At 39.9% G+C, this 27674-nt stretch overlaps 1 protein-coding gene across 1 annotated transcript; it reads right to left on the bottom strand.

Moving 5' to 3' along the window:
- Positions 1-156: 156 nt before the first annotated feature.
- Positions 157-21011, bottom strand: PTER (phosphotriesterase related). Its single transcript, XM_030229335.2, is given in 5 exon segments — positions 157-997; positions 4272-4412; positions 7822-8087; positions 9792-10266; positions 20930-21011. Coding segments are annotated over 4 exon segments (1050 nt in total). The 5' UTR covers positions 10224-10266; positions 20930-21011; the 3' UTR covers positions 157-786.
- Positions 21012-27674: the final 6663 nt, after the last annotated feature.

Consider the following 27674-nt stretch of genomic DNA (forward strand, 5'->3'; position numbering starts at 1 on the left):
AACTGTATTATGTAATATATTTTGAGTGCTGGTGTTGCATCCTTACAAAAAGAAGCTGGTATGTGTCAAGTTTTACATGAATGCTGTGAGACTCCAAGTTCATGAGAAAAAATTAATGCAATTAGAGAAAGACATCTGTAATAATACTGCACATAGTTTAAGAGGTGATCAAAATGCTTTATTCAAAAATATATTTTTCCATGTATTTTTTACATTTTCAGTTATAACTAAGTAAATTGTTAAACTAGAAAGAAACCTTTTTTTTTTTGATTTGAGATTCCTCTTGCCTTCTCTTGTCAATGGAAGCTAATTAAAACTTCCAGACCTTTCAATCAAGTATTATTCAAAGAATATGAGGATAATGAGAAGATTGACAGTATTACAAGGATTAAAATCAGCCCCTGAAGTCAGGAAATTTAACTGAAATCCATAAATTCCTTCCAAGGAAATTTCCTTCCATGTGACACATCTTCAGAAGTAGTTTGTAGGTAACATTCAGTAACAGTATTAGATTATGCTTTTGAAACAATTATTTTAGAATTTCAATACAAAAGATTCTGTAGGTAGGCTCATATTCAGTAAATCATTCATGAGCAAACTTTTAGAAGGGAGAAAATGTAGAGACAGCACACAATTTTGATGCTCTAATTAAAAAGAAAAGTTACAATTAGTTTGTTTGCATCTACTTAATTTTTAGTTTCTCAGAATTTTTTTAAAATGACTGCTCTACTGAAATCTGAATTTTATTAGGCTTCCTTATAAATCAGGCATATTTATTCATTGTTCCTACTTAAAAGTCAACCACCGCTTTGGATTTGCTAGGAGTATTTTATCAATTTTATCTTGGGATATGCCTCTAATTAGCATTTTGGGAACTATATTTTTTAGGATATGTGAATATCCATGACCTCCATATTTCATCAACCTGTTCTTGGTGTGCACATCATGAGCCATCAGAATTCTGTCTTCATAGCCTTCATCAATCAGCGTACGGATCCTGCAAAAGTCGGAAGCATCCCTGTCAGTGAGAGTTCTCACTGTAACAGCATTTACATTTCTTACATTACTCTACTTCTGGACTGTATTATAACACAAAATACTTAGGTGCTCAGAGGATATACTCCTTACATTTACCTGAAAATAAAATACATTTTTTATTGCACGAAAAATATCCCACTTCTGAAAATACAACACCACTTATATTAAAATGGAGAAGTAAAACTTTGCTTTTGGCACATGACTTTGCATTTCCAGACCCATAAATTCCACAGAGGAATTCAAGAACTTCAGCATCACCACACACGGGACACAGGTTTTATATAAATGAGTAAATAATAATTTCCTACATAAATTCCTTCTCAGCTGGTTACTTTTTGCTGCTGTCACAAGGCTGTTCCCATTACATTTGCTGATGACCAGACTCTGTGTGTGACAGGCCTTTAGAGCCTGGCTCAATTACATAAATACTTTAGGATCTTTGGTTGAATCCCATTTAGCAAAGCAGGTTAATAAAAAGTTGAAGTTGTCAGTATCACACTCCATATAGACAGTTACCATCAAAACACATTGCAAAGATGTTCATTAAAGAAGACAAAGAAGACTGGCATGACACAGCACATGCCAGGAAATAAGGGGCATTAATTAATATGGCAGTGCAGCTAAACAGCCTTGGCAAAATGACAAGTCAGCTTGGAAAAAGAAGTAATCCTTCTGGTCACGCTCTTGTAGCAGAACTACTGCAAGTCCTTCTGCTTCATGTTTCATTCAGGTAGCCTTACTCCCTTGATCAGCTCATTTTTTTAGCATTTGTGTTATGTGGATGTCTACACTCCTGTATTGCATGACTGTCAAGTTTCTCAGTAAGCTTCTGTTTAGTTTGGCAGAGGATTACAGCACTGAAGTGGCAGGGACTGACAAACCAGCCCTGGAAAGTGCTCATTCCTCATGAAGGCCTCCAATTCCACCAGTTGCCAGCACTCTGCAATGTTTTTCATGCTCTGATCAGCATGACAACAAAAACTAGCCTTACAAGTACCCACACTGTATCTGAAAGCCCTTACTGACATTTTTTTATTACAGGTAGTTACAAGGACATACATGTAGCAGCACCTAATGAGCGTGGGCAGCAGAAAGAAGGCAAATAGGATAGAATTTGGTAAAATGTTATTGTTTTCCAAAAACCCACCATACATTGTGCCATACAGTGCACAACACTACAAAAACCATAGTTTAATGACATCACAAGAATCTCCTCCAGCCTGAAATACAGAGAGACCACAAACCAGACAGAAAATAAAAGTAATGGCACTGGAGGGACTCAGTTTTTGCTGACCAAAGATATTATTAGAATCACCTCCTTTAATACTGGACTCATTTCATTGGTTGGGGAGGCATATGATTCTTTCCATTCTGTATCCATTGCTCCTTTTTGCTCATTACTCTATATTTAGTTAGTACCTTCTGACTCCAACCTGCCCCAGAACAGAAGTCAGTGTTTTGCTTGCATTGGCAGCAAACTGCAGCCAAACTGCTGAAGTACACAGACAGCTAAACTGGGTTAAGTAGGTATGTTATGACTACAGAAGTTTGTGCTTTAAACAAAAAAGATGTGAACAAGTATTTTATATTCAGTATTTTCATTTAGAGGTCAATCTGGTTCCTACTTCTGTGGTGCTGTTTCACAAAGAAAACCCTAAGGAGATTGCCCCAGCCATCCTTAGTCCACTGTGGGTACACTGATATAACTCAAATATATACACTCACACTGTGCAATGAGAAGACAAACCTGTCATCTTTTCTTCCTTTGAACAGCCTGCTGCAAGAAATACTCAGACACTAGAGTTTCAGGAGAGATAATGGTGGCTGAGCAAGCATCATGAATGGAATGAAAACTCTGCCACAGTTGAACATGCACTTGTTAACCAAGGTTTAGTCCAGTCCTCTCTAAATATTCCCCAGTTCTTCTCTAGATGCTGACTTTCCATGGTACAGGAGAGGGCAGGAGGCACAGCAGAGGAAGCAGCTTTACTCATTCTAAATGGGAAAACTGTGGATTCCTTGCAACAGTTTAAAATACTGAGTGCAAGACTGAGAGCATTGTTAAGAGAGAAACCATTTCTAGTGTGAAAAGCAGCAGCAAAAGCTTGGGAAGGTGGAAGAAAAGCCACAGCACCTTCTTAGGAGAGAACAGTTTGAAAACAGATTAGTTTAAAGATTAATCTGAAAATGAGGGGGAGGGAAACTATGTCTGAGACGTAAGGGAAAGTCAGAAGTTACTTCATTAGTAATCAGCAATCATAAAATTTTTTTCATCAAGGAGAGTGAAAGAACTGTTTGTGACTCTGCAAGGTAAAAAGACACAGGCAGGATGGCAATCCACCCCTCAGACACCTGCCACTTCACTGCCCACAAACACTGTGGACAAACAGCATGGCAGCATCACACCTCCAGATGGAGTGGAAGGAGTGAGGTGTCCATTCCCAGCTGATCCTACCTTCTCTCAGACAGTTTCTGTACAGAATGTATCTTCTTGGCAAAACTTTGTGTTAGCACAGCACAACAGATTGGCCGTGCAGCTGAGCTGAGACTGCAGGTGCTGATGAGAAGCAGGGAAGAGGTATCCTGCCAGTGGGACCAATATTTTCACATTGTGAGTGAGTGTGAAGAGAATGGGAGCTCTGAAGAGACAGGAATCACATCCTTCAAAACAGAGAAAGGGCAAAAGGACAGCGGGAGGAAAGGTGATAAAGTGCTTGGAAGAAAAAAGGCAGTTTTCCAGGATGGAAGTACAAATCCATCCAAAAATACCAATGACTTTTGCTGGGTTAGCAAACTAGTGAGGATATAAAACAGGCTCAGATGATGTTTAGTAGCAGCACTAAGTTTCCAATACTATGTTCCAAACAGAAGTACTTAATCCAACATAAATGCAATATTGTCAGCCTTTTCCTTTTTAGAGACTGTATCAATTTGACCAGATCAGCATGGAATTAGGACAGAGAATGAAGTTTAAAAAGCTCTTAATCTTCTTCTCAAGTAACTTCCTAGAACACTATGATTCTGCCTCTTCCTCTCAGAAAGAAGAAATGATACATGCTGCTCTAACTGTGTGACAGCAGCAGGGGAAAATGGCATTATTTCAGCATGATAGAAGACAGTTTTGAACAACAAGCAGAATCACTCTGTGATGGTCTTAAAACAAGTATTTTTTAATCAATATTATTTTTTTATCAATGGCTGTGCTATAGCTAAAGCTGCATGGGAGCAGATACCTTGCAATCCTTTCATTGTCATTTGGCATGTCAATATCCGGATGGAACTGGTAATGAAGGAGCTCTGTACCAAACAGGTCATACTCTAAGTAACATCCAAGCTTAGCAAATTCGAGAAGTTTCTTTTTGTCAAATATGGTCCTGCAGAACACATATAACACAGAGTCAGCACTGTAACAGGAATAAAACATCTTATGGTATGAGGACAGGTACTTAGTGATCTCCTACTTGCAAAGAAAAAATCAAATAATCTACAATATAATTCACCCATTTGAAAAACAGGACTCCTGTTTGACACATGCAACTTAAGATGATACACGGTATTGTCCTTCTTACATTCATTTGGGATTCCATGCATTAGAAAACCAAAACAAAACCAACTCTTTCCCCATGAAATAATGAAAGCCTCTACAATAATCTTTAAATGGAAAGAGGAAAGTTACTTACTTTTGGTATCATTAACCCTCTCAACAGACAACCTAACAAGGAAGGACATTTAAGGAGGAGGTTAATTCATAGTGATATTAAAAAAACCTAAAACAATGGATTATCCACACAAGACAGATTTACTTTCCCGAAAGAGTTACAGGAGACAGCTTCACCCAGGGCTTGTTTCATCCATCACACACCAGCAATATACAACTTTGTCTTTAGTTTCTATTCTGTACAGTGATGTTTCTAGATTGCCATTAGAACATAGCAATACATCATTGTTTGCACTGGGATCTGGCCAGGATGCCTTAAGGAAAATCTCTCACCAAAATACATAATGGCACTGTGAGTATCTGGGACATTGGCTTTGCAACAGATTTGAAAAGTGAAGGAACAAAGCTTCTAGCACCTCTCACTCATTTGGAAAAGAACAGCAACAGAAATAAGAGTTCTCTGGAATATTTTGAGTCTTCTTTGAACCATTTTTACCAAGTGTATAAGCTGTTCAAAGAAAAACAAAAACACTCAAGTGATACAATTTTATCTTTATAGCTGCTACACAATTTATTTTCTTTTTAAGAAGAAACCACATTTCCCAAGAGCAGCACAGTTAACCAAAAGGGCAGTAGGTTGTTGGGGCATTTTTTTATTATTGCAGATATTGATGTCACAAAGCAGTTTTATCTGATACAATTACATCACAGTCTGTTGCTATGGAAATGACTGATGTCATAATTTCAATATTATGACTTAACTACAGATCAAGTAGGAGGAACAGATGGGTTGAGAGAGAGAAAATCCATGTTCAAACAAGCCTGCCATCAGCAGGAGTGTAAGACTTGCCAACTGTAATTAATAAAAAATGTTATTTTAAAATAAATGTTACAGTTTACAGAGACTGAACATTTATCACCAAATGAGTTTTCAAAGTGCAGAGCAAAAGAACAGATTATTTTAAATCCAGCCCAGCTCAGTTCACAGGGAGACAATCGCCAAGAGTCTTCAATTCTGTGCAGGTGGCAAAAGCACCCAACAATCTATTTCAAAATCACAGCAAGAACAGTTTCTTTTGAAAACTGTTGTTAGTGTCATGCTTTTGGGTGCTCTATCCCAATGAAGAGCCAGAGAACTTTGTTTCCTCAGCCACTGGGTCCCACAGTGAGCCACAAGGACGTAGCAACAGCAGCAGTTCCCAGTTCAAATTAGGGATCCCTGAGCTGGAATTGGGTGTTTGGGCAACACTGTCCCTGAACAGCTCTGAGCTCATGGAAAAGGAGGTGGGACATGGTGAAGCACCCTGTAATTTGGACCTCAGCCATAAATACTGTGGGGACAGACACCAAACTGTTATGTTGCCCTGACTTTGTAACAGTTGTTGTGAGACTTCTAACAGAAATTACTCAGTGAGTTGAGTCAAGATGTTGATCTCCTTTATAACCTCAACCCCTAACAAATGGCTAAAGCAGAGGCTTAATAGCTTTTGCTTCCAGACTTTTAGCACACTGTAGTTCCACTATGTGGAACTGCTACCTTTTTTTAAGGTGCTAAATTGCAAGACATGGTAGCTAGCATTTTATTTTATCATTTAATTGTACATCCACTGGAAAACTACCATTCTGTCTATGTGAAATGCAGACATGAAATATGGAGCTATGTACAAATTTATCTCACATTTAAGGGATTGGGATGCTCCCACATGGATTTTTCTTACTGGAGGAGACTTAAAATGTTAAATGCACATTGCAAAGCCAAACTTCACAGCAGTTTATGTTATAGCAAGTGCCAACCTGAATGTGTGAAAGTAATGATAGAAAAAGATAAAAGGAAATGTCATATTGTGCATCAGTGGCTGTTATTGAAACTGCACCTCTGTTTTCCTACTTATATTGCTTAATTTCCATCAATTAATTATTTAATTCAACAATTTACAACAGCGTATAAGAAGCAAAAAGCGATAATCGTATGTTTAAGTTGTATCAAAATGGGTATGTAAGTACTGATACCTGCATCTTGCTTAGTCCTCTTAGTCCTCTTTCATAGAAAGATTTAGGTAACCAGTTTGTTCTCAAAAAGGAGTAAAAAGTACAGCTATAGATACAGTGGAACATAGGTAAATATGAAAAGGAAGTAATTTATAAATATTCAAATATAATATCATGGCATGAATTTTATGCTCCTAAAATCGTCAAGTAGAACAAGGAGCTCTGTGTGAATAACAAACACCTGTAGCTCAATTTGCAAGCTCTTATAGCCTGAAACCATGAGAAATTTGGAGCACAGTGCTGTTGCCTGTATTACATTCACACTGAGGGCAAACAATCCAATTGCTGAGAATCATATGACCACAGACAGTCTCCATTATTCAGCAACTGGCCAAACTAATCAATGCTTGGACATACTCCAACTCACCATGAGCAAGACAAGGTCATACAAAAGTGATTTGGTAATAGAGGCTATATTTCTAAACTGGAGACAGAAAAGCATCCCAATTTCTCTCCGTGCCTCATGTGGAGCTCCTGGCTTTTGTTCTCGAGGAAACTAAAAGTTAACTATCTGGTCTATGCTATGGACTATCCAAAACCCAACCCAAGCATTTTCTTTTTAAGCAGTACTTCCTCTGTCTGGTAGTAGAACATTAAAAATCTGCCTTTTGCTTTGATTGAGACTCCAGCCAAATTAAGGAAATCTCCATTAGCTTCTGTGAGATTTTGGCAAGGCCATTAAGAGTGACCCAGCTTTCAAAAACACTGTAAACCTAGCAACTTCCAACCCAATTTAGTGAGAGCTGTTCAGTGTCCAATGCTTTGTAAATACAGGGATTTGTGCAGGGATACATATTAATGAAATTCCTATTTTTAAAATGTGGCTACAATTATTCCTAATTCCTCTGCCAGGCTTTCAAAGACAGCATTTAAAATACCAAAATCTCTTATCAATGTGAATCTAAAACCTGATCCTGACTGTAGTGCTGGAGGCAGATCAAGCTCTATATAAGCATTTATTTTTGAGTCAATTAACTTGAGGGTAACACTCTATGTGAATTTTTCCCAGTGCAGTTCTGCAAAACCCCAGTGAGTGTGGTAACACTGCAGGAAGCACAGCAGAACAGTCTCCTTACCTGTCGAGGTGAGACATGACTGTCTTTGAAGCATCAGCCCCAGCTTCCTGCAGAATGCGGATAATCTGGAAAGGGGAGTCGCTGTTCCTGCCAGGATGGATGATAACAGGGCACCCAAGCTGAGACTGAGCCTCTGCTGTTGCCTGAAGCACTCTGTGTTCACTGGGAGTCAAAGGCCAGGAGCAACCTATTTCTCCCACCACACCACACTTGATAATAGTCCCATCTGCTCCTTTGAGTACCTCATCAACAATAATCTCTGTCAGCTAGAGAACAGGAAAATGAGATTTTTGGTTATTAATTACTATTTGCAATAAATAGCATCAAATTTGGCCTATAGAAGCTGGGCTAGTTATGCTCCCAAGGTCTTTCTGAACTTATCAAATTAACAGCTGGGTGTGTGAAAGCACTGCAGTTAAAATCTGTTTTCTGTCAACTAAGGTTATGCTAGCCATTCACTAAGACCAAAATAAACACAGAAGCAAATCAATTTAACAGTATCCAGTCACACATTTTTCCAGGTTTGCCAAGAAAGCTGGTCTACATGTAATTTGAACTCTGACTTAGGCAGACATTAAGTTTTCTTGAAAAAAAAACAAAAAAAAAACAGGATAGTTTATTCCAAAACCTTTGCTTTGCAATCCTGAATTGCCTTCAGACACAATTCAATGTAATTTTTGCAAAACAAGAGATCAGAGAATAAGGAAACCTTGTCATACATATAGGGAAGAGAGAAACTCTGGCAAGCATCCTGAAGAGACAAGTTTAAGGCAAAACCTGCTAATGGGAATACCAATATAAAACAACAGATCTGCTTATTTCAGAACTACAAAACAAAGCTCATTTGACAAATTTACAGGATCAAAATTAGCCTGCTTTAGAGTATGCATAGACAAAACCCATCAGAATCTCTTAATAAAACTACTTGGTTATAAAAACTTTTTTTTTTTTTTCCTAGAATAGGCCATATATCTTAAGCATACATTCAGAACTGAGAGCACAACATGGAACTGATGACAGCCTACCTTCTAAGTGCAGAGTACAAGAAATCTGTGGGTCTCCATCAGTCCATCAAACACAGAAGGGAAACCTTTGCCTTGAGAAATCTATTTGTGTCTATGCTTTTTGTATCTATTTATATTTCAAGCCATGGAAGAACATTTAGGAAAAGCAGTACTCTTGAGTACAGTTTGGGCCAGCTTGGGTACAGTTTTGTTGGCAGAACTGCTCAAGTTTTGACCACTGATTTTTAAATTTAATTTGACTAATTTGTAAACTGTGACGGATTTTTAGAAAAAATTGTCATCTCTATTCATACACATTCACAGACTCCTACCTTGGAGAGTTCCATTCCCTCTTCTCCTCATCACATTTTCTTATTAAAAGATGAATATTTATTATTACAGGAACATCTGGGGACCTCAGCTATTATTAACACATTGTCTTAGTCACTGTACAAACATGCTGATGTAGACTATGCCCTGAAAAGCCTGGACAAATGATAGAGAAGAGAGCTATAACACACAGCCTGAGCAGAGCAGTGATTTACAACTACCTTATAAATATAACAATTATTTGTGCTTTTAATAAGAATGCTGGGTAAACTCAATGGGAAGCAATTAGCCATAAAAAGTGACAGAAGAGGTAGCAAGGATAAACTCCTTCCTTAAAAAATAGTAAAAAACTCAAGATAGTTTGTGGTGTACCAAATGTCCACACATGAACTACTGTATTTTCCTTTAACTGTTGCATTATAACAAATCCCTCAAAGAAAATGGAGCTTAAGAACTGGAAATTCTGACAGATAAACCAAGCACATGAAAGTAGTGTTGCTCCAGATATTACCCACAAGCAGTAATGCTGTTCCCATTTTCCATGCTGAGCACCTCTGTATTCCATCTATTTTACTGGAATTTCTCTCCAGGGATAATTCACAGGACAGAGGCACTGAAGCAATGGTTAAGACTTACCTGCTCCACTGTCATGGCCTATGTTTGAGAAGAATGAGTGGAATCCACATAAAACCCAGCACCAGCAATAATATGAACTCCAGTTTCTTCAGAAAGTTTCTTTAAAGTACTCATATCCCGGCCAATTCCTGTAGTTGTGTTTTCCACAATCGTCCCACCACCTGCTGCTTTAAAATGCAGCAGCTCCTCCCTCACAGCATCTGTCTCCTGATACAAAAGAAGGTTTTCTTTATGGCTGTAGGGATTTTGCTTAATCCAGAACAAGTTCTTCAGCTCAATGGGCCCATTAGACAAAGGCTCTTGGCCTGGAGATGGTGGACAAAAGCAGCAGCTGTAGTTCATAGTCAAGTGTTCATGAGTCAACGTGTAGCCAAGACAGTCTGGCTCCACAGGGCCCAAGACAGTCTGCACTTTTCCACTCAAGGAAGGCATTTTTCTTTAACAAAGGGAAAAAAAAATCAGATCCTAAAGGAGTCTGGGAAAAAAGAAAGGAAACAAACATGTCAGAAGGAGCAGTGTTTTCTCAGGCAATTTCTGAAGTCCCTCCTCCCTCTTGCCCATGTAACTACACTCTGGGTGTGTTTGCTGGGATCTTTCCAAAAGCTGTTTGTAGCAGGGTGGTCAATATGAAAAACAAGGCATTTATTTTACCTAACTGTGTTTGTATCAGTACTCCAGCAACATAAACACACCACAGTTTCAGTACATGGAAACTGTCATCATTTATTGTGCTGCAGTCAGTATCACATTAAGATAAATGTTTCCTATTTAATAAAACCACTGTATGTTCAATTAGGATTCTTTGCTCTTCAGCAGCTGTCAAATTTTGTCAGCCACCAGATGAACACACTTGGCACCAAGGCTGAATATTCCTCACTGGTATGTTCAGTATATTTTTTTCTGGCCTCCAAGACTCAGTATCCCTCTCACGTGCTAAGGAAGGTGTCTGTGTTTGGGCACCTTGCCTGCTGTTCTCTATGTGGAATGCATGGGTGGGGGTGATAATCTGAATCTGCTCCTCTGGCTTGAGAGGGGTGGGGGTGATAATTTGCTCCTCTGGCTTCAGCAGGGCTCAGGTTCTCCTACCAGCTGTGCTGTGGAGGTCTGGAACAGCCCAGGACCACTCCTCTAAGGCTGATAACGGCCGCCAAGGATACACTACGGCCCACAAACAGCAGTGGAGACAAAGTGCTTTAGTGGGCAAATATTTTGCCAGTTAAGAGCAAACCTTAATCTAACAATTTATATGTGGCTCAGCATCTCAGACACTTTTAAATTAATCTTTAATATCAATGAAAAAATGTTACTTCTCAAAATTTCAAACGAGCAGTGACAAACACTGAGGCTGCAGTCTGGATCATGTCAAAAGCGCTCTGCCAATTTGGCCTAACTCACTGCAGGTTAGAATTTACTGCAGCTCTCCCCATTGGGATTTTGGTTTTTTTCCCCTTTGGGAGGGGAGGTAGTCCTGACTAACCAGCTCATGTTAGATCTTCCAGATGCAAGTCACAAAGGCTTGCGGATATATAGTTAAAATCCCTAGTCAACCAAAATCATGAGTTATGAAACAAAATACATGTTTAATCATGTCCAGAGGAAAGGACTAACTAGAGCATGCATTATTGATTAAAGAGAGAGGTCTTTCCCATTTCTGCCTCCCTTTTAGTGAATAATGTTATAAACATGGGTTTGTAACTGGTAAAGCCCTCAGAGGACATTTTCCTTTTAACTGCTAAAGTTAATCTACCAGGATGACAGAAAAACTGAAATCTGAAGGGCACTGAACTCTACATATCAAAGGGCACAGGAACATCAAGATCTCTTTGGGGAGACTTTGATCTCATGAGAAGCAGTCACTGTCAGAGCACCAATGCGCAAAAGTGACCCAGCCCCTGGAAAAGGCAGCTATTGCCTGCCCAGTGAAGTCTACAGTGCTGTGCTCATTGTAATATGAAGAGTTGGCCATCCATAAAAAAGAGAAATGACTGACAGACTATTTACTTGCCTTGTGTAAAAGCAGATTAGTAAGAACTGTTCTTTTAGGAATTTTTTTCCTGGACTAGCACGTCAACTTATTTGAGATGGTAGAAGAAATTACTCTCATAGAACAGACTGCTGGCTGATTAATAGAATGATTTATTTTTCTTCCAAACAGATTAAGAAGTGTATGATTTCAGAAAATATTATTCTTGAGCAAATAATTAAAAGCAAAATACCTGTCTTAGTCAGAAACTGCTCCTAGCTGCAATTCAATTAAACAGTCATTAATTTCATCCTTGAAGAAGGCTGGAGTTCTGTATAGAGCAACCCACTATTTTGGAGAAAGTTCAATTATCTGAGTCATTCTTACATGCACAACAAAGCAACTGACATAATTCTAAGCATTACCTTTGCTTTATTATTTTGCCCGCCCCCCCCCCCGCCTTTTAATGTTAAATATCTACACTCTGGCATTCTGTAAAACCCTGACAGCACTGAGTAATAACTACCCTCTGCATTAGATTCACACTTCTTTCCCCATGTTCACGGACAATTTTACAATCCATTTATTAAGTTAGCAAACCAAACTTATATACAATTAAATACACAAGTATTTAATTTCTTTTGATAAAGCTTGACACAAATCAATTATCAGTTCTCATGCCAGATTTCTCTTGTAGCAGACACCAACCTGTTGATTTTTAAACTCTAGATTTCAGATTACAGCTCACATACAGAATTTACAGAACCTTTTGATTGAGGCCAAGAATTTTTATAAATATAAGAAGCATCACAAAAAATGGAAACTGACACAAATAAATATAAGAGCATCACAAAAATGGAAACTGACACAAACAGCATTTAACATAGGCTTAATTTTATCTTCATGAAAAATGTATTAATATTAATGCCTGTTCCTGTTAACTGACACAGTTTTAGAAACCCACCACTCTTAATAAAAGAACTATAAAAAATAGTCAACAACCTGTGACTGAAATTATTTTTGAAACCACTGTTCTGATATCTTCCCTACTGTCATTCACATAAAGAGCCTGCCCTGGTTATGCTATGATACATTATTCCTAGTAAGCTTCACTTGATGGAATCAGAATTATGCGTTTTTAAAACAGATTTTAGGTGCAAATAGCTTTTAAAAGGAATCAGGATTCCTACTTAATTTAAGCAGGTATATGATACTACAGGGAATCTCTGTTTGTGTGGTTTACTCATTGCTTGCATGCCATGTTTTACAGGGAACTTTCTCTTGTAGAAGTTTCTTCTTTTATACACCAAGGACTACATTCATATCACCTCATTTAGCCATTTAAATGATGCATGTCTACTACAAAACAATCATCTGAGGATGGAAGGACATATCTATAGGCAATTCATCCAGCTTATTTTGAATGCCTGTAATAGGACAGGACAAGTCACTTTCTGTAATGTTATCCTCCTTCCATGGACTAAGGACCAAGCCAAGAAACAATCCAGGACAAGACAAATATATTTCAAATGGCTTTACACAGGATATGCGAATTATATTTCTTTAATCTTAACCCAGTCTGAGGGGATGGGAAAACATGCTGATTCCTATCACAGAAGATCAATAGGTAGGTTCATATCTGGCAATAACAGCTATTTTGGTTCTGAAAATCACTAATTTACGTGGTGGTATAGCCAAGGAGCTCCTGTACAGACCAAAACTTCTCAGCTCTGGGTGTTCTAAAAAGAGAGAGATAAATGATATTTCCTGAAAATTACAAATTCAGACTAAAAATGAGAAAATTGCTTTAAGATGTAACCAAAACTTGTATTATTTCACAAAAGCCGTGAAACACTACCTTATCATTTTTGTAATAAACTCTGGACAAATTTTTATAACCACCAACTGTATGGTGCATAAAATACAACTCTCACCATTAGCCAACTATCAAATCCTGGTGAAGTAAATATTTTTCCTACAGGTATTGTTAAGAGAAAAGAGACTTGCTACTAAAAAGGTCATGGTGCTGCATTCCTGACTCTGGTAAAAACCCCACTGAGTTCAATAGATGTTTTGCCTGAATACTGATGACAAGATTTATGTTTCCGCTTTTCCCATCTGAAACATGCGCTTCAGTCATTGTGTCATTTTAATGGCCTTGTAATGGGAAGTCCCCCTAGGTTTGGATTAGTTGCTTCCTACAGTAATCTCATATTGCTGAAACATTATAATCACATAAACGCAGTTTCCATATGCTAATTCTGCATTTGTTTTGATTCGGTAAGCACATTTTAATGGCATTAGCACAGAGTCTCTGTAGACCGGTGTGAGAATCATTTCACTGTCATTACATTACAATGTGAGATTAGAGCAACATTAAATCCAGATTGCTATGACATAAAAGTTACCCAAAAAAGCTAAAAAAAAAAATAAAAAAAAAAAAGGCTCAACGGGTATTAACTGTACCCAGAAAAAGTTAAACACAGCTGCCATTTAGAAACAAGGGCTGCCCTGGCTGCATCAAGAGCATTTTAAGTGGGTCTTTCTTTTACAACCACACAGCCTGTGATTTAGCACAGGCTCACTATATACTTACAGATGGAGGAAATGTTTTGAGTATTCAGTTCTAGTTTGAGCACCCCTTACAGAGCATGGTAAACCCACTAATTAGAAATATGTGACACATTTGTAAGAAATTACTATTAGTTAGTCTATTGCTGTGTTATCTCACCATTCCCCACATGTAAACATTATGTGACAAGGGAAAAAGCCAGACAAAGAGAGGCAGAGGGTAAGAGAACATGTAGGCTATGTCAGGAAGAATTTAAAAAAATAACTTATTTTTCTCTTCCCTCATGTTTCTGCCAATCCTGTAGAGGTTTACAGAAAGGAAGGAATTCAATACTGCCTGCACAGTTCTTCCTCTTCCCCACCAGACAAGCAAGCTTTCTAACCTCTCCCCATCTATTCCACCTTCTTCAAAAATATATTCACAAGTGCTAATTACAGTGCAAACACGCCTGAAAACCAGCATTTCCTTGGACACGGATTTCAGTAAGCATGGCTTTTTTGCTCATCCATGCTGTCAGGAAAGCACAGCTACAGGGGCTGTGGAGCTGAGCCTGCCACAGCTGGGTGGCTGAGTGCAGCAGGAGGACAGAACTTGCACTTGCTCCAGGACAGATGCAGACTCACCTGTCATTTAGTCCAGCAATTCCCCGTGCACCAGTCAGCGCAAAAAGAGTCCAAGACCTATGACACTGTAGTCCACTGCACACAGGCTTTCTCACACCATCACTAGTTTGTGTTACATGAGATAACAACATGTCTTATATTGCTTTTGGATTATTCTGCCCAAGAAAAAGAATTTGAAAATGAGTGGAAGAGTGAAAAAATTGAGGTTTCTGGGCAAACTTGGGCCTCTTTTGTAGAAATGGAAAGTATGTTGCTCTGAAAGTAACAGATTATTTTTATTAAAGGTCATAAATGTTCTTCTCTGTTTTCAGAATTGACACTGGTCAGAATGGTATTGGTCTATTTCCTCTCCCAAAATGGAGCTATGAGAGTACCATCATTTGCTGAACTTCAAGCTAACTCAAGGCTTTGTGTCCTAAGGAATGATGTCACACTGGAGACTTTTCATGCCTTGAACAAAGCTCTTATGAGAGAGGGAGGGAACACTTATGGTGCCTCTCCCACACAACTCCTGCCTAATCCCACAGGAGTATATGCTGCAGCTGCTCCCTTTGTGGACCACCCTTTGTTTCCCATCATTGCGTGGCTGTATCTTCATGCAGCATGCACACAAACTTCACCATTTTGAATGTGTAAGCACTTGACTGGGCAGAAATTGGCCAAGAGACTCAAAGCCTAGAGAATTCTTGGGAGAATTATTTAAAAAGCATCATCTACTCCACTTTACCCCATTTTTTAATGAAACACACTATTCTAGAAATACTCAGAATAGTGGGTTAATGTTGTGGCCTTCAGTGACCTACCTCTGGTCCCCAAACCACTCAAAAACATATTTCCTTATGAAGTCAAGCCAAAAGAAATGCTAAATATTGCTTTTCACTATATTTTCTATATATGGTTTGAGCAACCAAAAAACCTTTACACTACAGAAGTGAGAATACTAAAAGTAAGACTTTATATAAGGTGACAGTATGTGCTATGAAAAAGAATTAGGAGAGCTTTAGACAGGTTTTATATAACCCAGCTATGATAAAGAGAAGTCCCAGCAAAATATGCAGGTACACACACTCCACAGCAGCTACATTGCTTGAGCAGCACTGTCAATATTCTACAATCTAAAAGCAGTCACTTAAATTTTAAGAGAAATATAAACACTAGTACACACATGGGAAAGGTCCTGCCCTCAGAACCTCCAAAAAGTACACTCAGATAAGGAGCTGGGTAAGAGAGAAGCAAAGCTTTTAAATGTTCACCTGAAAGGAAAGAGAAAATTCTTACAGCACCTTCGCTCTGTGGCTCAGCTCGTGGCAGACAGACCTTCCAGCTTTGCATGGTTTGAGGGTCATGTTCTGGCTCTAGCCAGGCATATCTCAATCAGATTGCTTCCTTACAGATGAACTGCCACACCAGGACAAGCGCAGTGTCTCGTACCCATCTCGCAGGGTGGACAAACCCCGGGGATCAAAGCAAGCACGTGTGATTTGCCCCAAGAAGCAGAGTCCAAGTCACCTCGTATATAGAACTTTGCACAATTTTTTTCCAATTTGGTTAAAGTTTAGTTGTTGTGACCAGAATAGTCAGACTTCCATTTTACCTTATTTCTGTGCAGATAACAGTCTCAAAATCTAGGCTTTTCTGAGCAAAGTCACATTGAAGTTTCTCTTCCTCAGAGAGATCTGAGACCAGCATACCCCTAAGTGTTTTTTCATTAACATCTCTTTAGAAGAACTTCAGGGGATTTTACATTTTGGGCAGCTTCCAAAATTACTCCTGATAAAAGGTCAGATAAAAATTCTCCTCCAGGGTCAAACATTACATTAATTATATTTTACATGCACACACAGTGTTTTTAGGCCAAAAATCAGAACTGAAGTCACATTATGCTATATGCAAATATGGGCTAAGTCCTGCATGTTGATACATACATTCATATTCTTAAGACTTACACTCACATTTGCTTCTTGAGGGTTCTGGGGTACAAGCACATATTCTCTTTTTTTCGAGGACAATATGTAGGGAAAAAAGTCTCCTTTTCAGGAATGCATATCCAGCCTTCATTTCCTCTGAATTTCAAATCTGAAACAAGTGTACATCTTAACACATCTCTTTATTGTTATTCTGTTTATTGTCATTGACTTTCATGACAATAAACAGAATAACAATATAGGTTTTCTCTCTACTTGAGGTCACATACACATATTTTCACATGAGCCTAAAGATTTCAGTAAGCATGCTGGGTGGAGCATTATCACTATCTTGTGCAGTCCTACAGAGACACACCAAACTCCTCCATGATCTTTACATGCAGAAATGCACCACACAAATCTAAGAAATGGATGACTGATATGCATTACTACCTCTTGATCAAGACTGAACATTACAATCTAGAAAAATTCAGATGAATGAACCCCAATGTCAGCTTTGCCACAGACCACAGCAGTCAGTGATCCACTAAGATCTGCAAAGCCATGCATGCTGGAAAAGAGCATGGTGATTTGGTTTAGAGTCTCATTCAGTATCACAGACTACAGCAACTGGAAAAAGCAGGGGCTTCCAGAAAACCACCTTCTTTACTAGGGAGTGATGAGCTTAGATGCAAAGAACTAAATTCAATGTCCCACTACTGCAAAGAACTGTGTCACAAAATTTGCAACCAATCTCAAGACCTAATGGGAAAAAATACCCTGAGAAAAGCCTTTGGACTGTGACTGTTCTCTGTGACTCTCAGGAAATGGAAGCAGGATGTCCTTCTCAAGGTCCACTCTAAAGAAACGAGCCCACACAAGAAAAGTTAATGTGAGTCAAGGGAGAGCTCAAAGCTGATGGGTGTAGCTCAAGCAGTATCTTTTACCTCAGAAACTTTACAGTCTGTGTGCTTTGTCAGTGATCAGACTCAATGAACTCTTGCTTATACAACTCCTGCTTTTAATTTCTTACCCCCATCTTGGTAGAACAGTGGAATGCTAGCTGACAAAATTGTCAGGTCTCCTACATATCCTTCTATTTCTTCTCCAGGTATTGCAGAATCTTCAATCTTAACCAGAACTGGACACAGAACCCTGCCAGTGTCTTGCTTTTTTGTATCACAGAATTTCTGAAAGAAGATACAAACTCAGTATTTTTGTCCTGGAAACTATTATCTGTTTTTCAAAAAATCCTGGCTACCCAGTCTAAAGTGAACAACCAAGAACAAAGTCCTGCAATAAAGCTTACAGAACACCAGAGTTCAAGCATTAAAAACAGTTGAAGATTTCCAGACCCATCTGAAAATTATTCATCTGCCAAAAGGTACACAAATCACAGCAAAAAAAAAGGTACACTCCTTTCACTTGATCACTAACCCTCACTGTAGTGACTGTGGATAGGGCAAAGGCAACTGTGGGATAAAACAATTCTCCTTTTACATTTTGAGGAAAGATATGAGATCCCAAAAGAGCAAGAAAAGGGAGTAGTTCAGCAGGTAACACACCATTCTTTGATCCTACCTCCTCCACAGAAGTTAATTCAAGAAAAACCCTGTGGCTGTGGCTACACAACAGCAGGGTTTCAGAATATCTTTGAGAAAAGCGATTCTACATTTCTGAGATCCAAGTAAAAAAATGTGAATTTCTCAAAGCTGTCATCTAAAAGATGACGGTGGTGGTCTTTCTTCTTGCTTCCTTTTTATCTGAGTAGTTAAGTACTTGTGAAACATATCCCAGCTATTGTTAGGATAAAATGCTTTTCTTGGATTATTACCAACATACATATTACTGTCAGACCAAAGACATGACCACTGCTTAGAAAACTCTGAGGAAGCTTTTTAATTTGTGACCAGAAAAATGACATTGAATACCCTACCAGTGTTGAGAAGATGTAATTTCTTCTTAGAACTAGAGGGATGGGATACTCCCCTTCCCCTCCAATACAGCTGGCAATCCAATTTTCCAGAAATGAAGAAAATGTAAAAGTTCAAAACTGTTCCAAATCAAACCAGAGACTTGTACCTCAGGTTTCCACACATGGAATTAGAGATGGATCTCTAATTCCCTCGTACCAGACAGGTGGCCAGGCTGATACAAGCAGAAGCCTCACTGTTTTCATGAACCTTAAGATGTCTTGGTTTCATCTGACTAAAAAATGATTTTGTTCAGTATTTCAAGTCCTGAAAGATGGGAAAAATATTTTGGATCTACATCAAGTGAAATAAGGAAAAAAATTCACAGAATGTTCAGAGGCATAGTCCTTTAATAAACACAGAACTCACTGGTGCCATATGCTTCACTATATACTGATTTTTATGTGTGAGAAGCAAGCTGATGGCTCCCAACCACAGAGGGAAGCTGTGACACTTGCTCCTGCTGCACCATGCACTAATTCAGTACGTTAGCACTGGTCACCTACATGAAATATAATTAAGCATCTGAATGCCATTGTTGCCACCTTTGATTATAACTATGAAAATGAATGTGATGATGGTGACAGGATGGCAAATATTATATATGTTAAATTCCAAAACATAAGAGGCATTCATAATAATAAATGACACTTATGTAGTATTTCATAAAACAATCTCAGAGTACCTGACAAAATGATGCAAAACTACTTATTAGAAGCATTGCTTCACCCACCACTGAAACACAGCCCGCAGCAGAAAGAAGGCAACAACCTTTAAACATCACAGAACATATCATGACAGAGGAGGTTGAATAATGTATCCAGTGTTAAGCAGAAGGGAATTCCAGACAAGTAAAACAAAATTTCCCAGAAGTAAATGACCTCCAGCTAAAAATTTGTTTCATTCAAGAACTGCCACAAGCCTCTAGCATACAGAGGATACCACCCTTATCAACAGACACCTGAAAGAAAAGAATTATGTTTACAGGTATCTTAGTGATCATATATACATCCAAGTACCTTCTGGGCTCCTCAGAATTCTTCACCAACAGGACCTGTATGCTTCAACTTATGACCAAACTAACCACAGCACAAGACCTACTGCAGAGGGGGTGAAAAAACCCAAGGCCACTGCCCAGCAATGGCTTTGCCACCGTGCTGAAGCTCACTTGGCAGGGGGAGCTGAACCTCCCTCGCCCAGATTCAGCCTGCCTTCCGCAGCATCCCGAGCCGCTGCCAGGGGAGCAGGGATCCTGCTGCAAGGGTGCCTTGGAACAGGCAGCAAGCCTCAGGCCACCGAGAACAGGCATGGTGGAGCGTCGAGTCCCAACAGGGCACACAGGCAAGTCTGGAGCTTTGCTGCTGAGCCTCGACAAGCTTAAGCAACTCTGGAAGCATCTCGCAGAGGGCTGCTGGTGCTTCCAGATGGAGAGGCAGCTGAAGGCAGGCTCTGAAGGTCCCAGTTTTGGATTGAGGCATTTGTTCCTTCACAGAGACACCCTCGGGAACTGTCGGGAGAGGAGTACTAGAGAGGACGTAGTTCCAATATTTAACTTGTTATGGCTGAACAAATATTAAATACCAGCACTAATAATAGCAGCGTAGCTGCACTCACACAGTGAAGCCGCCTAAGCTCGGGGCTCACTCTGTTGGTAACTATCATCTGGTGCTCTAAAACGCTTCTGCAGAGAGGAGCTGCTCGTCCCCTCACACTTCTCACGGGCCGCGGGGCTCCCCGCAGGAGCCCTGCCTGACCCAGCGCCGCCGTCCCGGCCACCTCTGCCCTCGCCCCGCAGCCACCCCGCAGCCGGGGCTGCACCGGCTGTGCCGCGGCCCTGACCCGCGGCCGAGCCCGGCACAGCCCTGCGCTCCCCGCCCGCCCCGGCCCCGAGCACAGCCGGCCGCCTCCCGCTCTCCCGCCTCGGGCCTTGCCGGGCCGGCAGCGGAGCGACCGAAAGCCGCGCCCGCCCCTCAACTCGGCCGAAGTTTCCCGTCCCGGGCGCTTTGTAGGGCCGAGGGCAGCAAGGGCAAGCCCGGCACGGCTGGGGGCCGCCGGAGGTGGCGGAGCGGCTCCGCAGGCGTTCCCCACACCCCGCTCGCTCACCCCGCGGCCCGGACCCTCCGCCGGCAGCACCGCACCCCGCAGGGCCCCGGCTAGCCGAGAGCCGCGACCGCCCCGAGCGGGGCGGGACTTCCCGGGGACGGGAGCGAGTGGTGGAACATGCTGGGGGCGGAGGGGCCCGAGAGCCCGGGGTGGCGGACGGGCGAGCGGGAGAACGGCCGGGGAGCGCAGCGCTGCCCCTCTGCCTCCCTGCCGGGACCCGCCCTGCTCGCTGCCCGCTCCCCCGAGCCAGGAGTTCCCCCGTGGAGTGAGGGGCAGCTGTGCTTTGTGTCAGCCTTGGCTCCTGGTTCGAATGAGAGTCGGTGGCTGTGAGCATCCTGCCTGTCCTTGTGTGTTTGCACAGGGAGGAGGCTGGAATCCACGGAGTCATTTTGGGGGGGAGGGTGTGGTGGGAGTTCGCTCTGAGTGCTTGGGCTTGCAAGAGGCAATATTTTCTAATCTGCCCTTTAATACAAATAGGATGGTGGAAGAGGCACTTCCAAGTATCTGCACACAGGATGACAATGACTGATTCTGGAAGAAAATGCAGGTCCAGAGCATGAAATGAAAACACAGCTAACACCAAGTTAGAACAATGGAATCATTAAGGCTTCGAAAGATTACCAAAATCATCGAGTCCGGCCTTTGATTGAACACTACCGTATCAACCACATCGTGGCACTACGTGCTATGCCGCTTCCTCGGGCAGTTCATTCCAATGTTTTTTAACCCTTTCAATAAAGAGATTTTTTTGATGAAGAATTCACCTTCAGAATCCTTTACCTCTCCTTTTGAGGATCTCAAAAATGTCTTATTTGCCCAAGGCTCACAGCATCCAGTGTGGTACTATTCCATTTTATAGAAGGGTAAACACTCTGGCAACATGACTAGCAAAGGCACAGGCGACAGAGCTTCTCTAGCCCTCACACACAGTCAAAGCTGCAGGAAAGTCACCCAGTGTATTGCAGAGACATAACCTAAAGTCAGGAAGTTTTTCTGGGAGAAGTACTTACTTTTTTCATTGCTATGTGTTCTACTTTGACTCTTCCTTGTTCCCATTCATAACAGGCTGGGACCAACACTGCAGCATTATGCCTGCAAATGGATTCCTGGGTGCCTGCCTTTAATATGGCCTGGGGGAAATGGATCCTAGCTTTTCTTCAGATCCCAGATAATCCTGTGATGCAGAAAGTGAGCGGGCAAGACTGGGAATGAAAGCCAATGCATGCTGATACATGGACCGTTTATCATCTATCTTACAGTGAAGGACAAAAGTGGAAGTAGAGGATGAAAAATGAGGAGGGTGTTGAAGTAAACAACTTTAGAGAGGTAGGAGGTAAAAGAAAGTTGTTCTTTTATGAAAGTGATGGAGAAATGAAGTTTTTGCTTAAAAAAAAAAAAAAAAAAAGAAAAGGCATTTTGAGAATACTAGACCTGAGGGTTTAAATCCATGACTGCTGATATTGATCGGGGGAGAACCCACCCTTTGGGATCTCAGCTAAGGGGAAATTACTGCCCAGTGAGAGAGAGTAAAGATGAAGACAGTGACGCAAGTGAAATGCTTGGGATCTTTTGAATTAGCATCCACTCACCAGGAATATGCAGTAGTGATTAATACAAATAGATGGCTGGAGCTAAGCTGCTGGAATGGCTCCAGTTGTCCATGTCACTTGTTTTTGTTTGCTTCTCATATGAAGTCAAGTGAGTAGGGGTCTTGCAAAGATTAAGTGGAGATATGAAGGCCTGTCATTTATAATGGTTTGTATTTCAACATGTTCATAATTTTGGGCAGTCAGTGCAGGAGAAATTATGTATGAGAAGTATGTTAAAAATAGTCATGCAATACTTTATGGAACATCATTTGTCACTGGTCATATCCAACCTGTTTTGAAGATTTGTGATGAATTTTACATAAGGTCCGCACTTCTACATCTTTTGTGTTTTAAAATATACAGGCAGTATTAAAACTTGGGTAGGTACAAAGTAAAACCATATTTTTACACATGCAGAATGAGGTTCTCTTTAAAGCAATCTTCACTATGTCCAAAGCAAAGTAAGATACTATATTTTTAATTTTAACATCCTTGACTTCAACCTGCTACAAAACAGAGGCTTGTAAACATAAAATAATGGGACTGCCTTGTTCAGACCAAATGCATAGTGAACAGTGAAAACAAGTCAACAGCTGGCAGAATCTATACATCTGACACTTGGTTCACAATTTAGGTGATACACAACCTTGTGTAATGTATCTGGCATTTGTATCCACTTTTCCAAATTTGAAAACCAGGCTGTGGTCTTTCTAGAAATATTGAATTGGTTGCCATATTAAATAGTTCATGAAATAGGAAAATCAACCCACCACATTTGTCCCTCAAAGCCTCTCAGCTATGCTACCAGCAGTGACAACTGTCAGTAACATCAAAAGCTAAAATATCCATATTGTATAGCAAAAAGGAGAAGCCATTTACTATTAAAAAAAAAAAAAAAAAAAAAAAAAGAAGAGAAGGTGTTAGGTGTTCTTTATTTTGTGTAGAAGTTACAGTTTGGTCAGGGTTAAATCACGCCTGTGCTTTTGTCCACCTCAATCATGCATGACCAGAAGGAGCACTGAAGCCAATGGTCCTTTTCCATTTGGGTCACTGTTGTAAACTCTGTCCACTGTTTAACTGTAGACACAAAATAAGGACCAAGCATTTGCAGTGCTTGAGCTTCAGTAGCATTCCTTCTCTTTCCAAAGGTGAATATAGAAGAGAGCAGACCAATTGCAGCATCAGCCCTGGGTGACCTAGGGGAAAGTGCTCTCAAGGATCCATACCCAGAGGGTGCATAGATCCCAAAACCAGGTGGGTTTCCCCAGAGCAGAGGGGTTGTGAGAGGCACTGCCACCTGGTAGCTATGGAAACAGCTGAGCCACTACACTGGGACCCCAGGGAGAGGGACCCGTGAGACTGAGTGATCTCTTCCAGACTGAAATCTGCTCAGGGCTCCATTTCTCAGGTGATATAGAAGATAGAAAAGCCATTGCCATGTTTTAGTTTTACTCAGACAACAACTGATGAGGTTTGCATGAGCTTATAAATGCAATACTTTTTTCTTCTTTGAAACAAGCCTCTTTTGGGGGGACTGTGGTAACAGTAAAACACTACAGCATTCATCAGACCAGCTGGGCTGCCCAGAGAAGTTGTGGAGTAACCATCCCTGAGGTATGTAGAAGACTTGTAGATGTGCTGCTCAGGGACATGATTTAGTGTTGGGCTTGGCAGTGCTGGGTAAATGGTTGTACTCAATGACCTTAGAGGTCATCTCCAATCCAAAAATTTAATGGTTCTATGATTCTAATGTGACTGGAAAACCAGTCAGATTAGAATAATGGACAAAATTTCAGGTACAAACAAGCACTTCTTCAATATCATGCTGTATATGAGTTATTCTGGTATGACTTGAGGACAGAAAATTCCAGTTTGCTGTAATAAAAGTTAGCAACTGAGGGCCCCAGATTACTCTTACTCCTTCTTCTGAAAGATAGTAAGCACAGAAAGGAAAAAGAGACAGAATGTAATTTAGGCACTATTTGTGCAAGGGCCATTGCAAACATAAGCATTTGCACATGCTGTTGAGAAATGGGAAGTGAGAGTACCATTTGCACACAAACACAATGTATCCCACAAGTTGGTAGGATGAATAAATAGAACTCCAGAGCATAAATAATACTGCAGAGATAATTCATTCAAAAAGAGTAAAGTAAGAGAAAAATTAATCCTCTAGGGAAACCCTTTATTGATCATGCTCTTTTCAAAGGGATTCCATGAACTTAGAGGGTTAGAAAGAATAATTTGCTTGTCAATCTGGCGTGTGCCTATTGCTCTTAAATGACAAAACGGCAGACAGGACTTCTGCTATGCATGCAGAACATGAATTGTATGGTAAGTAGAGTTTTAAAATCAACCATGACTGTTTGGAAGGGGCTTCAAGTATGACTTTTTTGTTTAGGAAATGGGGTTTTATTGATTAAGTGTTATTCAATGATGACAGTGACTTTTTTTGAAAAACTCTGATGTACTGAAGATGTAGGTACCAGTCTGAGTGTTAAATTGCAGATGCTCCAAGGAGCAAATAAAAACTGGAAGAAGTAAGCAATACATAATATTTAAATAGAAATAACATAAAGCTATTCATTAAAAGCAAAAGTAAATATGTCTCTGGAGGCAAAAGGTAGAGCAATGTTGACTTTGACTAAAGACTTACTTAATCCTACATTCTTAGTTATTGAGTTAGTGGAGGGTATTTTGAAAAAGCCAAGCTAGGCTGATCATTAAGAAAGTTTGTAGAATTCAGCTTAATGTTATTTCAGAATACCATTGAGTTCAATTCTCTCAGCACCTTCATCTGTTTTTCTTTTGACTAGGCTAGAAACTCTAAGCAGCTTGTACGGTGGTACCTCTCCTGTTATCTTGTTGATTAATATTTTAGGAGGTAAGTATTTTCAAGCTTTTGTTTGATCTGAAAACAATTTTTTTTTCCAGAGAGGAGTATGCAGACAAGTATTCCTTGGAGTCTGTAAGCTTCTGAGGTGTTTTCAGCAAAAAGTGCATATTCACCTTCTGTGTTAAGAGAATTTTTTTTCAAAGAATAATTTTTTCAAAGATAAGTTTACTGGATCTAGATGACAAGTGACTGCATAGACTTTTTAAAGAAAATGACAGATTAAAGTTACATATAATCTTAAACTGCAGGTGTCTTACTGTTGATGATGACACAGTAGAGGAGCAGAAGAAGGAGAGGAAGGAAAAGGAACAGAGGAGAGAAAAGGTTCACTGACAGAGTGGAAGATAGGCTGATGGGGCACTTTGCATCATTTATAAAGGCTGCTGGTCAGCAGCAAAAGACTCCCAAGTAAACATTTCCAACTCTTCTCAATAAACATTTTTTTTTACAATTCAACAGAAAAAAAAAATAGAGTAAATTTTACTGTTTCACTCACTGTTATTGATTTGAACATCATTTTATTTTACTCTGTGGAAGAAATTTTGTAACAACTGCTGCTTTTTTTCTAGCTCAGTGCTAGGATGACTTCATTTGGTATCACAAAATTCAAGCTTATTTCTGCTGCTGATCAGTGATAACATGCATGAGTAAACCAAGAGTTGTCACTTCAGCCTGCCACTTTACCTTCATTTTTTTGATAAATCCCAAGAGCTGCAGATAAATGACTTTGATACCATCTGTACTTGCAATTAGTACCAAAGTTACAAATATGTTCATGTGGATATAATTGAGGGCAAAACTTGAGGCTGCTAGATTTCAATTCACTGTACAAACACAATTTCTTCCAGTTATTTGACACCTTTTAAACTTTATGTCTTTAATGAGAGAAACTGAAAATGAGAAAACTCCTTAATGAGGGGAACTGAAATGGAGATGGCTCTACAGGCTCAAAGTAAGCCATAAAAGGAGGCTAGACTGTTTTGTTTTCCTACTAGCTTACTGGATCAAATCCTATCTCCTTAAATCAGTTCCCTACCTCCCATTTCTTTATTGGAAACACAATTTGTTCTTTATTTGCCTCAAATTTCCATTGCTTAGGAAAAGGGCTCTGAAGGTCACAACTGGTTATGTTTAACAAAAGATAAAATGTGGCTTACAAGCCTTTGGTTTATTTGCTTAAACATTTTAATTTTGTTTAAATGTTTCACTGTTAATTTGGGCACAGGAGGATGCTATAAGTAGTGTTCTTTAAACCTAGGAATGAATTTAGGGACATGGGGTCAGGTCTTCTATTCCCCACTCGCTATGCTTTTTGAAAGTAGTGAGAACACTGCCCTTGTTCTGTCCAGATGGTTATTGAATTATGAACATTATTTAGTAGAAGATACAACTGATGGCAATTTAGAAGCACATGAAGTTAACATGAGACATTCAGGCTGCAATCCAAAGTGGAACAGATGGATCTGAAATTGGTTAATTCTAGATCAAGGAAAGCTCAAGTATTTGTACTTACTAATGCTATCTGGGTTACCCCTGGTAAATATGATGCACCCATGCATGCCTTAGCTTGCCTGGACTTTGCACTAAGGTAGCCTGATCCAAGGAACTGCACCATCAGCAGAGGAGTTACCACACAATGCTTTTAATCATTTCTCTGTTGAGTAAAACTTTTATAGTTCTGACTCCAGCTGTCCACATACTGAAAGTTTTATTTGTGGGGGCTTCTTTTTGTAAACTTATGTTATTTGTCTGGTGTTTTTTCTGAAGTAGGGTTTCTTTATTTTCCCTTCTTGCAGGATGGCCACCTGCTACCACTTCAGCTTTAACTGCATCTTCTTAATCTTTTATTCTTGCTTGTTCACTTGTTGTTTTCACCTGTCTCTCTAAGTAATAATAAGCATACATCTTTCCATGCTTCAGTGTCCAGCTTCTTGCTCTGCTCTGTCTTCTCAGTTTTTGCTCTCTGTCATGGCTCATGAGACACATAGTTCAAAACTTTCTTTTAGAGAATGAAAGATATTGTATTTTCTCCAGTCATCCTCTAACTCCTCACTTTAACCTTGAGCTTCTCTCTGTTTTTTTTTTTTAAATAAATCAATGCCTACCACTAGACCAAATAATTGCCTCTCCATACAATGTAATATAATATTATTTCATATTTTATTTAAAAATTATATTAGTTTGTGCTTACAGCAGAAATGTAATACAGCTTTAGGCCTTACAGAATCATGTTTGGGAGATTATGGAACAATTGTTCTGA

The sequence above is a fragment of the Serinus canaria genome, chromosome 2 (assembly GCF_022539315.1).
Source record: "Serinus canaria isolate serCan28SL12 chromosome 2, serCan2020, whole genome shotgun sequence".
Classification (NCBI taxonomy): domain Eukaryota; kingdom Metazoa; phylum Chordata; class Aves; order Passeriformes; family Fringillidae; genus Serinus; species Serinus canaria.